A 16,731-nucleotide genomic window follows, 5' to 3' on the forward strand; every position below is an offset into this window, starting at 1 on the left:
TGCCGACAGCAATTTGCCTGTTCTCCAAATCTAAAGTTTAGAACATGATTAGAAATCAGATAGACATTACAGATAGGATTATATGTATGTATCATTATTATTATTATTATTATTATTATTGTCTTCAACTTCAAGATCATATTTGAGTTAAAATATGTTATTTTATCAGTATACAAGTAGACATGCAGAAAACAGCTATGGAAAGGTTCTTTTGCGTTACCGTGCAGTTACCATTTAATTATTCGCATAATAGCGCGATTGACCAATCAGAATTATTCCAGAGAGTTGCGTAATGTATTTTACTAGTCCTGTTTAACAGTAAATATCGTCGCCAATATTTTCAACATTTATTGTCGCTATCTTGATTTAAGCTTTAGTAAACAAGAAGTTGATGGAAAGGCACATTTCGCAACCTCCTGGCTTCAATACATTTTTGTAATCCAGCAAGTTTTTCAAGTAAGTTCATATGGGTGGGTGTGTCTGTGCAGACGCTGATGTCACTCACGCCTTTCAAAGATCACTTCACTGCAGACAAACTTCTGCAGCGATCTACATCAGACGCACTACCGGACATGCTGTTGACATTTACTATTTATTATCTGGAATATGTCCTTGTTAGTGTGAAGAATCAAGGTAATATAAATTAAACTAAAATGACAATTGCAATGTCAGCAAGTCAGTCTGGGTATACAGTAAGCTTGGCTTAACTCGTTGAGTAAAGAAAATGATGTTTGTCTTAGCCTATATTTTATAGTTTTTTTTAGCTTTGTCTTGTAGTAAGGGATGTGTAAACTAAAGATGTAAACAAGGAAGTCGTCATACTGATTCTCTTTTGGATCAAAATACTTAAGATTAAACTAGATTCTGCCAGTATGAATAGAAATTGCTTATTCATTTCAATGTACCCAATGTTTTTTTAAAACATGTTCCATGGTAATATTAGTGTATTTTAAAGTAGCCTACCTAATGTATTTTAAAGTACCTGGAAAATACCATGGTAAAAAAGTACCATGTACGAGCATCTGATTCCATTGTATGTGAACTGCCAGAGTGCTTTTTGTAAGGTTTGTGTGTGTGCGTGTGTGTGTTTTTCTTCTTTTAACTCAGAAGTATCACTTGCGCTCCCAATAGCTGGTTTCTTTCAATGCAGTGTCTGTCTTTTGATATTCTTTCTTTTTTTTCAGCATAGTTTTGGTATGTTTTCTTCTGTGGTTTTTTTCTCTGTGGCTGGGTGCAGCCGTGAGTAATATCATATCATGCCCCTGGCACTGAATAAAACTCAAGCCCATCCAGCAGGAGGGAGTATGTCTTTCATCCTCCTTTCGCTCTTTCGTTCTTTCATTCTTCAATATTCTCCAGACCCAGAGAGAATGAGGTATGATTTATCTGACCCTGCCAGTGCCTACAAAGACCTGGCATTAGACCAGCTCAGATGAAGCGTGGTCTGTGGCCATTCATCTGCCTGTGATTAGAGGAGAGTGCAGTGAACCGTGCGAGCTGCTCCCCTCAAGCCCACCCTTACACTTTAAACTGCTGTTTTCAGGCCTCTCTCGATTTCCAGGCATTCTGCAGGTAACGCATTCTGACAGTGCCCGAGCGTGAGCGTATGTCGGCATGGCTTGCTTATGCATGTGGAATAGGTGTACATTTTATCCCTGGTCTGCAGGTTGCAGTTGGGACATCTGGATCTGGAAATTCAGAGTGTTAAGTACAGTGGCTGGTGCTGTTTTTTTTTTTTTTTTTCTTCAGTGTTATCCTTAAGCAATCTTAAGAATGTGATCATATTTATTTAGTTTAATCCACACAATGAAATGTTTAATTTACAGTTGCATTATTCATGTCTAAAATGATCCCAGCTGTCATGCACTATTAATCTGGGCACAGTTTGATGCACTTTTTTTTCAAGTGAACATAAAAGCCTATTATTTTCTCTTGCCGTGTCTGTGCACACCGGAGTGATTGTTAGTCGACTCACAATGCATCACCTGTGCAAAGATAACATCAAACCCATATTCATCACCTTCAGTTCTCAGCCTGGACCTTCAGAATGAATGATTTTTGGATATGCCTCCTAGTGAATTGCCAGAGCACTGTTTTCCGTCAGTCAACATAGTTTTTGAGGTTTCTGGTATTACCTGCATAATGGGCAAGTTGAACCACCTTCATCAAAGCCATAGAAAACAACTTGTGCATTCCCTAAGAATAAATTCAGTGTAGGGATATGAAGATGTGATCAATCTGGTGTCAGTGCAGCTGTAACATAAGCAAAAAGTGAAGCTGAAGTCGACCTCTTGGATTCTTAAGAGCCGTTCACACAGAATGCGTTTTTGCATTCTACTGCACTGCTTTCCCGTTGTTTTTGTATGTAAAGATGCTCTAGATAGATGTATTTGACCATTGGGTCAAAATTTTTATTAAAAGTGTTGAATTAAAAGATCTTTTAAGATCTTTTAAAAGTTAAAAACTTGTGTGACTGTTGCGATGTTATCTCACGCATAAAACGGTGTTGGGAAAACCTTCTTGTATTATCCTCAGTTCCATTGGTCTTTGTCTTGCATTTTTAGACACAAAACCCTTTCCAAACCCTTTTTAAAACATAAAGGTCCAGTTTAAACTCTGAACACATTTTGCATTGTAAGTTTTCTGTTGTTTTCTATGTAAACATTTGCAAAACAGATGTCTTTGACCGTTGCATTTTCATTGCATCTTCTGCAACATCTCACTCATGACTCGCGCAGGTTCTTTAACTTTTAAAAAAGTTAAGTTTTTAAAAAGTAGTTCAATTTCTCTGCGAAGAAAAACATTTTGTGTGAATCACCCCTTAGGCTGAACTGGTTATGAGCTTTCTCTTTAGTATCAACTTGGATACAGCATAGAGCATAGATATGTTTTCTTCTTTACTGTCAGCAGAGATCCTTCCAGTGGTACAACCATATGTTTTTAGATTTAGATAACATAAGACCTCAGATCAAAAGTTTCTGAGTTATACTTCGACTAGCAACAGCGGAGCATTGTTTGGTCAAAACACATTTAGAGCTCAAACTAATCTGTAGGGATGCACAAAAACTTCATCAAATGTACGAAAGAATGGTATGATTTAAATATAGTTCTGAAAATGTGTTGTTTCGAGACACTTTCGGAAATGCGGATTCTAAGGTGTAGGCTAATTGTTTGCTTCTGTCCTGACCTCATAATTGCATTGTCACCAAAACCACCGTGGAAAATGAAGCAGCGCAGTACAGAAGGCTTAGGTTCCTTGGGGTCATGCAAGGTGGTAATATGGCAGGCGTGCATGTCAGAGCAGGTCAGTGTGCATGCTGCCGTTACAAAGAGACGCAGTCTGACTCAGTATCTGTTGCCTTCTGCCTGTCGCTTCTTTCCGTTTGCCGAGAAGGAAGAAATGATTTCCAGCCTCGGGGTGAAAACCTATCCTCTGAGAACATTATACATTAACTATGTCTGCTGTCTGCATAGATCCAAAAGGTGTTATTTTGAGGACAACCACGTAGATGTACTTCGGTCTTTGAATATAAATGGGCTACAAAGGATAATGTCTGTTCCAGAGCATGCTAGTTGGTCCTTGTGCGTTTTCTTCTGTTGTGTCACTGGAGATAAATCACTCAATTTTCTTTTTTAATGTGAGCTAAATTATAGGACTGAGCCATAATTGACCTGAAGACGTGTTGACGATTTTATGTCCACGTGTTGTGAAACAGAGAAGGAATCAGATGACTACCATTCCTTCTTTTTATTTGGTAGTCACCCTTGTCATCAGTAGATCATTGTTTTCAGTTCATCTCTTTTAGACACATAGAAGTGTGGTTGAACAATACATTTTCATTTTAATGACATTTTATTTGTTCATTTGGGTATTGATTGTTTACTGAAAATAACTCTCTGACCTTTCTGTGGCCTTTTATTGGAGCATTAAAGTTTATGACGGTACTATATTGCTCACATCTTGACATTCAGAATGCAGAGTTAATAAATGTTTAAATATTTTCCAACTGTTTTCCAGTTCAGATGCTACCCAATGATGTCTTAAGTGAAGTGCTTGATGCTAGATTCTGGTTCTGAGTGATCTGTTTAACCTCTTCTTTGATCATTTCGTGTTGTCCTGTAGATCAGGAGTTCTGGGCACAGTGTAACCCCTCAGTCTGCTGTAGGGGAGCCGAGGGAGCATCTCTCTTTGGCCTCCCTTGAGTCTTTGGAGGCCATGTCGGAGGGAGAAGCCCCCTCCGCCTTCACCCGAGGCAGCCGCTCTCGAGCGAGCCTCCCCGTGGTCAAGTCAAATAACCAGACCAAGGACAGGTCATTAGGTAAAGTACTGAGTTTTTAACTAGTGGGTGTGGTTTTGATTTATTTGTCTTTCTCACATCATTGTCAATATATATATTTGAGGTAATATTAATGAGGTTACTAATCAAGTTTGTCAAAATTAAGGCAGGGTTGGTGTTAGTCAGATAATTAAGAGAAATTTGTTGCACATTTAAAGGGATGATTAACATATCCTTGTGGTCAATTCAATATTTGAATATTATAATGAAAATGTTTCTTTAAAACTTTACAGATTTCTTAGTTAAATAGTGTGTAATATAAATTCTAACACGTTTTGAGAAAGTGCCAACCTTTGGGCCTGTCAGACCAAATGTTGACGCCATGATTTCTAAGTACTTGGCCAGGTGGCCTTTTACAGGGGTTTTTTTTTTTTTTTTTTTTTTTTACAAAGCATGCATTTTATGAGTTGTAGATACCAGTGTAGTACGCACGGTCTATACAAATGCATGCATGCAACTGTTTCAAATAGACTTTTAGGATTTCACTTAAAGACATTATCCTTTTTGGAAGCATTCTTGAGGTGAATGTGCTAAAACTGTGCATTCTTTCACTTTTTAATTTGTAAATTTATTAATACAGATATACTTTATTTTGAATAAAACCTCTATATCTGATCATACGTTTAAACATCTGGTTTATGTTACAGCTAGAGAGCATATTTTACATTTTGCTCCATATAACTCAAGTTATATGGGAAGAAAATGCTTACCTATTTATTTGGGCTGTCTCAAGAGAATAATTTAATGCAGGGTCAGGGACAGAATGCAGTTGTTAGCCTATATGCGCTACTGTACTTTTAGTCATTCCATACTTAATTCATCTCCAAATTATTGCAGAAATCTTCTGTTTTACCCATTGTTCTAGTATTAAACTCTTATATTTTCTTTATATTTAGGTGTCCTCTACCTGCAGTATGGAGAAGAGACCAAACAGATCAGAATGCCCAATGAGGTGACGGGTGCAGACACCATCAAGGCTCTGTTTGTCAGTGCCTTCCCTCAGCACCTCACTATGAAGACCCTGGAGTCCCCCAGCGTGGCTATATACATCAAAGATGACATGAGGAATATGTACTATGAGCTGACTGATGTCAGGTGTGTCTATTGTCATTGTCAGACTTTTTTTTTTGCGTGAATTAAATAATACATTTAAAAAGTGTAGCATAATATTTAATGTTAAATATCGCATAAATATCACAGCCTTTCCCTCTTACAGTGTGCTTGGATTTAAGTATAGAAAATTGCAGGCAGTGCTTGATTTCAAGTGCGTTCAAACTGTTGGGTGACTCCCTTTTCCACACCCTACACTTCGTTGGCCTGCGGCTTCCTGACAAGTCAGCAGGAATAGAAAGAGAGCATGATCAATCTGTTCTTCTCTCTCTCTGTGTATGTGTGTGTTATGCTCCACAGGATGGGCTTGGTTTTTTAACAAGCGTTATAGTTATGAAGAAGGAGCTTGTGTTGACACGCTTCTAATCTTTGTGTCGCAGTGAGCTGCAGCTCCTCTCTGTTCTGCCTCATTGAACCTGAATTTTCAAGTGTTATTTACACCACAACACTTGGCCTCACAATATAATATTTATATAATATTTTTTTAAAGAAATTACTAATTTTATTTTGCAAGGTTTGATTAAATTTATGAGAAGTGACAGTGAAGATTTATATGCTCCAAAAATTGTATTTCACTTAAATGCTGTTCTTCTGAATTCACTATCCTTCAAAAAAGCATTTAGGCAACAGAATACATACAGTATAAAAAAATGTGTTTTCTTTGCAGGAACATTACATCACACTCTTGTCTGAAAGTGTATCACAAAGACCCAGCCCAGGCCTTCAATCACAACACAAGACCAAATAATGGAGACATTAGGGTGAGTGACAAGAGTGTGGCCGCAGTACCACTGAACTGTCCCATTATTATAACTCTTCATGTTCAACTCATAAATCATTAACTGAAAAAGCTCTTTTGCTTTTCAACACTATTTGCAGCTGGTGTTGACAGCTAGCAGGACCCTGGTGGTTAAAGCTCTGAATCTGTTCTTTAGAGCTCAGAATTTGAAGCAAATACCTGCCACACCCATTCATTTTGGCAGGGGTCCCACTGATTGGTCTACCCACTGTTGCACAATTATATTGGGCGATCACCTTTAGCAAAACAGGTCAGCTCTGCTGAGATCTTAACTGTATGTCAAAGGCACAATAGTATTCGCCACGCTGCGTTAAAGTGATTTGTTTGTCATCAGGAATGTAGACAATGCAGAATTATAGCAGTGTCTCTGGAGACCAATGTAACTATAAATACATTTAAAAAAGCCAAACAATGCCTGTTCCTTATCTCATTATGCAACAAATGGAATTTGAGTTGAGCAACAGATTTAATTGGAACCAAGCTCTAAGTATCTTACTTTCTAATCAAACCCATCTGCTTTCCATGAATCCATGCATGTAAACTTGATACTGACCTACAAACGCACAGTAGGATAATGTTATTCATATTTAATATTGAAATGCATAATAGTGCATAATTTTTTTATATATATATTTAGATATTTAAGCCAGAAATGTGCTCATCGCATCCTGTCTCTAACAGGATGTGTTACACATTTAGGAGGTGTTCTGCTGTGGTGTAATTTGCTTTATCTAATTATAAGCACTTCTGGAGAAGTCTCCAGCTATCTCATCCATATCTTGAGTTCAGTGGGCCATGGAGGATTGGGAAAAAGATCATTCTAAGCCAGGGCTGAAATTCCTGGGCCGGGTGTGGAGACGAACTGAGGTCAAGCTCTCAAGAGAGCACGGCAGCGGATGCGTCTGACCTTGTAGTTCTCAGCTCTAATGAGAGTGCAGAAGGGACCAGCTCCTGTCTGCACCAGCACACCACACACATACACATAAGCCTAGCTAAACAGCAGGCTGCTTGCGTTGTGTTTATCTAGGCTTATGTGTTCTTTATAACAACATCTAGTGCCTAAAACAGTAGCTAGATAATACACAGCTATATCGATAGAACAGACCCACTTCAAACCCGGTGCAATTACTTGGATTTTAGATTTTTTTTTTTTTTCTTGAGCATAGTTTGTTCAGAGTCTAGACTAGGGATGTGCAAAACTGCATATTTGCAAAATTGACAAATCAGCAGTTGGTCTGAACAACTAGTCCACTAGTAAGCCCTCTATAATTAAGCTGGCTCAGGGTTATGTCCACCTGACTCCAGGTAGGCTTTTTTTTTTTTTTTTTTAAATAGGATTATTAATATCCGTATTGTTATTGTTTCAAAATAATTTAACACTATAAATACAGTAGTATATAAATAATACTAAAGTGGGTGGATAGGTATTCTACGAAACGAGGGCTAAATAACCATAACTTTCATAGTTGTACATACAGGGTTACCACATTCATGAAAAACATGGAAATATCGGGGCATTTAAAAATGTTAGATTTTTTTAAGCGGTGGAAAATTGCTGAAATCTTTAAATACTCATAAAAAATTCTGTAGTTAATCTATTTAGCTCTACATTATTCAATCTCTTTGGCAGTTTAGCATCAAAAGTGTGGAAACCTGAGGCATAATTGCAAACTAAAGCTAAAACTAAATCTGCATGTTGGATTTCCAAATGTAGTCCCTTTAAAGTACCACCACTAAATGTATTAAAACTAAAAAAACATCTAAATTAGTCAACCTAGACAAGTTGACCAACTCATTGACAGAAGGAAATGACTATAAATTTTCCATTTTCCTGTTCTTCACAGCTGGAATCGCCAACCTGCCATTCCCATTTTATCTCTGCACAGTGTGTTTGCATGTGTTAATTTGAGCTCATGGGACAATAAGGTCTGTGCAAAAACACTGCGCTCTTCCCACGTGTTGTGGTATTGGGCAACCCTTTTCCCACCTAAACCAAACTTTAGATTAGTGGGATGATAGGAACCAGAAAAACAAATGGATGTGTAAAACAAGTCCTCTGAGAGCATGAGAAAGCAAACATGCACAGACACGTTTGTTGATGTGATGCGCTTATTTTGAAGGATTGCAAAAATGGACCCATTTTCTCTAATGTTTGAGCCTGATGATATATTGGCCTTTCATTTTAGCTGTTTGTCAACGCTGTAAATCTCTTGAACGTTGAAGCTTGTCCTTCATACACATAATTTATAGACCCATGTAAAGTGGTGCTCTGTGAATCCGCTTTCTCAGGTGCTTTGCATCACTTCTGACATGCGGCAAACTAAATGTCCTACACTTTTGCGACCATGCATGCATGTTTGTTGTATATTTGGTTTCTTGTGGTTGCATGACAAGTTTTAAGCTAATTTCATGGATGTCTTTATGTACCCATTGAAAGAAGACACCTATTTTGAGCTTAGATAATACAATAATGAAACGATGGCTGCACCTGTTTAAACATGCCTGCCTCCAATTGAGTTCTTTGTGAGAACTTAGTCTATTTCTAACAGCATCTTCTTTAAAGAAATCTTTAAGAAGCAATGACAGACAGACCTAACTGTTAGGTATTTTATTGAAGCAGCTTGTATTGTCTTGTCATTCATTTGATACAGTTTTCAGGATATAAGCATTCAGCCAAATCATCTACCAGATACATTAAGGGCAATTATAATTTTCTTGGTTCGTCTTGTTAATGTGCTCTGAAACTAGACCTGAGGTTTAGAGAGTGTTGTTCATCTTTAGGCCAGTGCAGAGGGTGTTGTTGCTCTGAATGTTGGATAATTCACCTGCACGCACGCTCTGTCTGTGGGCTTTATTACTGCACGCTTAAGCATGACCGCTGTACAACGACAGGTCTGGGCAGGGCTATTGTCTGTGCTTTTGCACTGGTTCCATCCTTTGTTCGTATCTGTGCACTTGTCTAAACATAAATCATATCAACACGGCCATACAATACAATTTTTGTTTTTAGTTTCCTGCTTTGAAAATGTCTCTGTGAAGATTAATCATTTTCGTGACAAATATGTAATAAAAAGCGCCTTTTCATTAAATTCAAAAGTCCTTTTCATATCCACTGACTTTCTTTGAGAGTTGTTTATCAGCAGTTTTCAACTGGTGGTTGGCGTTCTGAATAACATTGTCACGGACAGCCGAAGGAAACAACAAAACACTGCAATCTAAATAATAAAATGCAACTGACCATATAATATTGCACACTTATAGCAAAATGCATAACTGATCAGCTTTTAAAGGGGGGGGGGGTAATACATTTTGTTACTGGCATCAAAGGTTGTGGGAACAGATACACTCTACAGTATTTTGACACAAATGTATCTGTCACTTGGTTGAAACTCACTGATTCCAAAAACTATGAGCAAAAAGCCATGAGCACATAGCACAAATCTAAGATAAAATAATTTGATAAATCAGAAGATTAAAAAAAGCTTTAAACTTTATTTTCAGTTTACATATTCAACAAAATTTTTGGTTTTGGAAAAAAAAAAATGTTGCATCACTGTACATATTAAATATGAATTAAAAACACAAATGAATAAGTAATTGTGAAATTTCTATTTATTTTGGTATTAAATAATAATACATTTTATTGTTTACATTTTTATTGGTACTTTTTGGTTGCCACTTGATGTAGCAAAACCAGTCGATAACTGTTATTTTACACTTTTTCTTTCTTACAAATGTCACATAACCTCCGAAAACCAGTTTTGCAACATATTACTTAAAGCATTTATTTATAATGTATTATAAAACTAGTTTTAATGCATTAATTATGCATGATAACACTTATCAATTCTTTGTTACACTATGGATTTCAAATTCAGATATAATTATTCAATGCAAGATATAATATACTGCATTACAACGCACACTATCAATAATTTTAATGCATCATACGCTTTAATAAGGCTTTAAGTAAAGTTTTACCACCTTTTTTTAAACCCAAATTCTCTCTGAAATGTTTTTTTCGTTCTATCCCTAGATCACAAGAGAGAGGCTCTACAGTGGCAGACAGCAGCCGGGAGGCCAAAGCCCAGTGCACACTCTGCCTCACAGTCCCATACATTCAGTCCAGGGCTCTCTGTCTCCTCCTACACCTCGTTCCATGCCCTCATCTCCTTCTAGGATCCCCTTCGGCCACTCTGTTGCCATGCCTGGTGGTGCCACCTTACCCAGGTCCAACGCACCCTCAAATCGCTCTATCACACCCTGCTCCAGTGCCATCCTGGAGCGACGGGACGTAAAACCGGATGAGGATCTGAGCAGCAAGAGTGTTCCTTTGTATTCAGAAGCATACGCTTCACCTGAAACCAGGCTCAGTGTCTCCTCATCACAAGGCAGCCATTCTGGAGACGTCCCGGATGGGGCGGCGTACATCCAGCACCGCTCCTCCATCAAGTCTGTCGGTGCGTACACAGATGGCCAGGATCTGCAGCACTCCCTCTACAGACAGAAATCTCGAAAGTACAGTGAGAGTCAGCTCGCCTCCATGGGCTCCAAAACACCGCCTGCTTCTCCTCACAGGGTCAATGAGGTCAGAATGATTGACATGCTCCCAGGCCAGAACTCCCACATGCCCTCACAAGGTGTGGCAGCGGAAAGAGCATCACCTGTGCGTAGATCTTTCCGCAAGGACAGTAATGTGGCCATGGAGGTGGCCACCAGGGTGAGAGGCAATGTGGCCTCCCCTGTTTTTGCCGACCTTCAGCCCAGTCACGGAGAGAAGCCATTTCAAGGACACGTGGCAGCCGGAGATCCTCAGAGGTGAGACTTTTTAAATTCCCCGCAGCTCATTGTGTTATAGTGAATAGTGAACAGCTTATTGTGAACAACATGTGATCATTTATAGAATGTGATCTTTCTTTGTTGAAGTGAGTCACGTGACCTTTGTATTGCAGTGAAAAAATAAAGGCAATGGAGCAGCAGATCGCCAGCCTTACTGGACTCGTTCAACACGCTCTTATGAAAGGGCCAAATACAAGTGCCAAAGAGACTTCCAGGTGGATGTTCACAGAAACATATAATGTGATTCATTAATAGCATGAATCGAAATCGTATTAGTATAATGTAAAAATGAAAACTTTTCAAATGAAGACTTACTGTATTGTCTTTCTCTATAGTGAGAAACCGGTAAAGATTGAGTCTTCGGCACAGAATGGTGGTCAGTTAACGTTCAGTTATTGATTGTGATGATGCTTCCTTTATCATTCCTTCTTGCTCCCGTGAATCATGGATCTGAATTAAATCTTATTTTTACCATATTTGTGTTGTTACCAGGGCAATAACTTCATAAATTGGTGTTTTTATCCAGGTGTCTGTACTGTATCATCAACTAAAGAGCCAGACAGTATTTCTCCTGTCAGAGACCCTGCTATGAGCTCAATCCTCTCCACCTTCAGGAGAAACGTGTCTGACCTCAGACTGCAGCTCCATCAACTCAAACAGATGCAGGTACACATCAAATTCAAACTGAAACGAGGTTGTGTCCAGGGAAACTGCTCTTTTTAAGTGCTTGTCCAACAATATTATAATGTCTTAAAATATTATTAATACCATCAATTAAAAAAGTATTTTGCAGTAGTTATATTATGCAATAGTTTAGTAGTGAAGCAACTAGCTTCACATATTTCGTTGCTAAATAATACACAACTGTTCAAAGGTTTAGGGTCAGTAAGATAAAAAAAGCATTAACGATACATTTAATTGACCAAAGTAAAGTGATTTTTTATAAATAAATACTGTTCTTTTGAATTTTCGGTTAATCAAAAAATCCTGAAAAGAATAGTCGCTGTTTTCCCTGATAATAGTAAACATTGCTAATAATAAAAAAAAATTCTTGAGCACCAAATCAGCATATAAGAATGATTTAATTTTACACCGAAGTCTGGAGTAAGACTCAAAATTCTGCTCTGTCATCACAGGAATAGATTACATTTTACAATGTATTAAAAAAGGCCTATATGAGCTATTCTTCACAGTAGTTCTCTTTACAGTATTTTTTTAATCAAACAAATACAGAATTGGTGCACAGAATTGGAGATTTTTCTTCAAAAACATTAAACACTCTTACCCGAACATTTGAATGGTAGTATATAAACACATATGTAATTACAGTAATTACAATAAAGAGTTGGTCAGAAAACAAGTGTGCTGATAGAGCCTTGCCTTGCATATACAGCTGCAAAACCAGGATGCCATGAGGCAGATGCTGCGACAGGCAGAGCTGGAGATCTCCGAGAGGTTTTCAGACATTGTGCTGCACCTTAAGGACCCCGTTCATAGACAGCGAGTCCAGGTGGAAGAAGAAAGACACAGATATCTAGGCATGGAGGAGATGGTTCTCGTACAGCTCGGGTAAGACAATAGGACAGCATCATTTTTATGTGACTTAGACCTAGGCATTAATTAGCCATGAAGAATTCATTATGGACAGTTCATCTGTAGAATGTGAGAGACAGCTGTAGATGAACAGAACAAACGCTGCGATCCAGAGGGGGAAATCAGCGCACTGATTAGCTGCTGCAAACAAGCCAGATTTGATGCTGATTAACTGCTCACGTCTAATCAAAGCTGAATTCTCGCTGTAGTAATTAATTATAAAACCATGTCTCCAGTCGATGCTGAATGCACACTTTAATAAACAAAGGTCAGTGTACTGTAGGTTTGTAATAGATGTGAACAGATGGGATTTTTTACATCGCTAGTGCTATATTGAGTGTTTTTCTAAAACCCATTTGCTTATGTACACCTTGATTTAAGTAAGACTAGTCATAGCTTCATTGGGTGGAGATGTGCAGTGAATAATCCACTGTCCCAACCTGTCTCCGAAGAATAAGGCTTATGAAAGTTTCTACGTGTTTCCTGTCACGATGAATGTGTGCTGTCCTGAAGGGGAAATATAAGTCAGATTGCTTCAGAAATTAATCTGCGTTTAGTCACAATGTGCATGAAACCAGTTTTGCTATTCAGTTGGCAACTAAAACTAAAGCGCTATAAAATATCACTAGAAAAAAAAGCAAGAAAATCACTTTAAATATGTATATGTTAACTCAAAAAAGGACTGAAACATAATATTATATATATATTTAAAAAAACGTAAACCAAAGAAAAATCTTTGCTTTAGCGCCTAACTGAAATTAAATATATAAAATAAACTATATGAAATAAAAATAGAAATATTTAAATAATTATAATAATGACAGACGCACAGTATTTATGAATAAATACTGTATTAGTAAATAAATAATACTGAAATGTCACTGCATTAAATATGGAAAGCATTTTATTCCAGTAACCAACAGATATCAGTTCATAGAAATAATAACAACCAAAAAATGTTGTTACTCCCTTGCTTTAGATTATGCTATGGTGAGAAAGATAACAGAAAGCAGGATTTGACATTGTGCATGGGAAAACCCTTAAGACACCCCTCTGGTAAATTACACAAAACACACACCATTTCCCACAGGGATGATGTTAAACTATGATCTCAGAGCATGTGTACTGGCTTGCAGATTCCTGTTGAGGGCTGTTATGTGCAGGTACAGCTAATGATGACCAGCTTCAACAATGCACACTTCGTAACCATTTCGAGACGAATGAGGTCAGAAAATCTGAGAAAGACGCAGGTTATGATTATCCTCTGAAAGTATTTGGCTGAGGGCAGACTTTCGTTGCCAAATTTGCTTACACAGCCAAACTTCTCTGTATGTGAACTGTCAGCCAACAAACAAGACTAATTCATGTTAAACAGGTTTTCAGCCTTTAGCCGTCAAGGATCACAGTCAAGACTTGCTTATTGCATAGCATTAAAGGGTTACTCCACCCCATTAATCGCTTACCCCCGTGTCGTTCCAAACCCGTAAAAGCTCTGTTCGTCTTCAGAACACAATTTAAGATATTTTGGATGGAAACCTTGAGGCTTGAGACTGTCCCATAGACTGCCAAATAAGTATACTCTTCTGTGTCCTCAGTGCCACAAGGATGCACCGTTTCTACATGTATTTAGCTTTGATTTGAAATAAAATAGCGCATCCTTGTGGCGTGGATCCCACAGAAGAGCATACGCAGCACTTAAAATATAGTGACACAGAGACCGTTGACAGGGGAATTATTGAATAAAGTCTTTATTTTTTATTTTTTATTTTTTTATTCGCTTACAAAAATTGTTCCCGTCACTACATATAACCCAGGTTGCACATCTGATGGCAGATGGAGCATTCTGACGATGACTTTTGACGTTATTTACTTGGTAGTCTATGGGACAGTCTCAAGCCTAAAGGTTTTCATCCAGAATATCTTAAATTGTGTTCCGAAGACGAACAGAGCTTTTATGGGGTTGGAACGACATGGAGGTAATTGATTAATGACAACATTTTCATTTTAGTGTGGAGTATCCCTTTAAGTGTCACTAAACGCTGGATTAAATACGATTGAAATATATATATATATATATATATATATATATATATATATATATATATAAACAGTGGCGTCCAAATGTCTATGGGAGGCTTATTCAGTTTTGGTTTTTTTTTCAGTTCAGGTTTTACATTGTAGAGTACATGCAGCTTGAGCAAAAAAGGCAAAGTAAAATACTTGTTATATAGCATTAAAGTGACAGCTGTGCTAATAAATGACACATCCTTCTTATAATGTCACAGAGAGCTGGAAAACTATGTGGAGATGCTCAAGAAAGAATCCAGCTGTGCCATGAGCAATCGCCCAGTCACTCTGAAGGATGTGGAGGAAGGGGCGTCAACTTACGCAAAGTAGGAGAAGCTTTGGCCACACTCAAAGGTGATTGCATTTGTATTTATCCTCCCGTGGACTTATTTAATCATTTATTAATTATTATACATTAACATTCAAAAGTTTAGGGTCAGTTATTTATTTTTGAAAGATACTTTTATTTAGCAAGGATGCCTTAAATTGATTCAAAGTGACACTAAAGATATATTTTTTATTATTTGAAAAATGTTGATCTTTTTGAACTTCTTAATAATCAAAAAGACGCATCACAGTTTCCACAAAGATATTAAGCAGCACAACCGCTTCTAATCTTGATAAAAAGAACAAATAAGAAGGTTTCTTGTGCACCATATCAGCATATTAGAATCATTTTTGACACTGAAGACTGGAGTAATGACTGTTTCACAACATTGACATTTCTTCTGTAATTTTGATCAAATAAATACAGCTTTGGTGAGCATAAGAGGATTCTTTCAGAAATGTAAAAAAAAAAAAAAAAAAAAAACTTTCAAATGGTGCTGTAGATAATTCTCTTGTATAATAATGAATGTCTTTTCAGGAGAGTTCCCAGCCCTGCAGATGAAAATGCGTGGCGTGTTGAGGGTGGAGGTGGAGGCGGTGCGCTTCCTTAAAGAGGAGCCTCACAAAATGGACAGCATGCTGAAGAGAGTCAAGGCTCTGACTGACACTCTCAGTGGACTGAGAAGGTAAACACATGTAGCACTTGAAACATTCAATTCCTTTAGAGCTTTGGCTGGTTCATTGTTAGGGTTTCTGTTTGTTGTAGATACACCACTGAAAGCCACAACCATACTTCTGACCCAGTCCAAGGGAAGGCGTTACCAGCTGATTCAGTTTCCTTTGCGGAAGAGTACAGATCTCCAAAACCTGTTTGTGAGTCCCCGACCCCACAGCCAAGATCACCTGCCAAAATCATCTGCTCGGAGCCCGTACCCACTTCTCCAGTCACGGTGCACCACATTCAGGGGACTCCCATCAGCATGCACCACCCCAGTCCCCCGCTCACACCCACCCATAGCAGGGACTCCCATAATGTGGCGAAGGTCAGTCCCAGGAGCAGAGAAAACAGTCCTGCCCTGCTAAAGAGGGCAGCACCACGGGGCCAGGAAGCTGTGCCAGCAACCGCTGTCATCAACACGACTGGATCCTCCTCACCAGAGGAGATCTCTGTCAACACAAGCAGGCCCATGCCTGACGAGGTGTGGTTCAACTGTGACTTGCACTTCTGATTGATTTAAGATCCATGGATTGGCATCAACACAAGAATGTCTTATTTCTGTAACTCTGTGTTTATGTGCACACTCTTAAAAATAAATGTTCTTAATTGGCATTGACGGTTCCATGAAGAACCTTTAACTTCCAAAAACTTTCCCTTGCACAAAAGGTACTTTATTATGTAAAGGTTCTTTAGATTATTCAAATGTTTATTATGGCAATTTTTCCTGAGAATGAATTCTAACTTCCAATTGGATGCTCTTGTTCTCCATAGGAACCCATTCAAATAGCGCCCATCTGATTTTAATGTGGCTAACATTGGCAGCTTCGTGTCATCTACACACTCATTGAGGAGTGAGGCACTGACAAATGGCGGTCATTGCGACACTAAAAAGTGATGGCGCTATGGAGCCATGTGCTTTTTTAAAACATGTAAATAGATTT

At 38.2% G+C, this 16,731-nt stretch overlaps 1 protein-coding gene across 1 annotated transcript in view; it reads left to right on the top strand.

Moving 5' to 3' along the window:
• LOC113092618 (sickle tail protein homolog) overlaps positions 1 to 16,731 on the top strand; it is a 44,917-nt gene that overhangs the window by 21,498 nt on the left and 6,688 nt on the right. Inside the window, 12 exon segments of the mRNA XM_026258286.1 lie at positions 4,124 to 4,319; positions 5,234 to 5,432; positions 6,115 to 6,208; positions 10,283 to 11,064; positions 11,199 to 11,300; positions 11,421 to 11,461; positions 11,612 to 11,751; positions 12,479 to 12,654; positions 14,964 to 15,058; positions 15,061 to 15,099; positions 15,611 to 15,758; positions 15,839 to 16,271. Of these exon segments, the coding sequence (XP_026114071.1) occupies positions 4,124 to 4,319; positions 5,234 to 5,432; positions 6,115 to 6,208; positions 10,283 to 11,064; positions 11,199 to 11,300; positions 11,421 to 11,461; positions 11,612 to 11,751; positions 12,479 to 12,654; positions 14,964 to 15,058; positions 15,061 to 15,099; positions 15,611 to 15,758; positions 15,839 to 16,271 (2,445 nt within the window).

The sequence above is a fragment of the Carassius auratus genome, unplaced genomic scaffold (assembly GCF_003368295.1).
Source record: "Carassius auratus strain Wakin unplaced genomic scaffold, ASM336829v1 scaf_tig00214675, whole genome shotgun sequence".
In the NCBI taxonomy this organism is placed as follows: domain Eukaryota; kingdom Metazoa; phylum Chordata; class Actinopteri; order Cypriniformes; family Cyprinidae; genus Carassius; species Carassius auratus.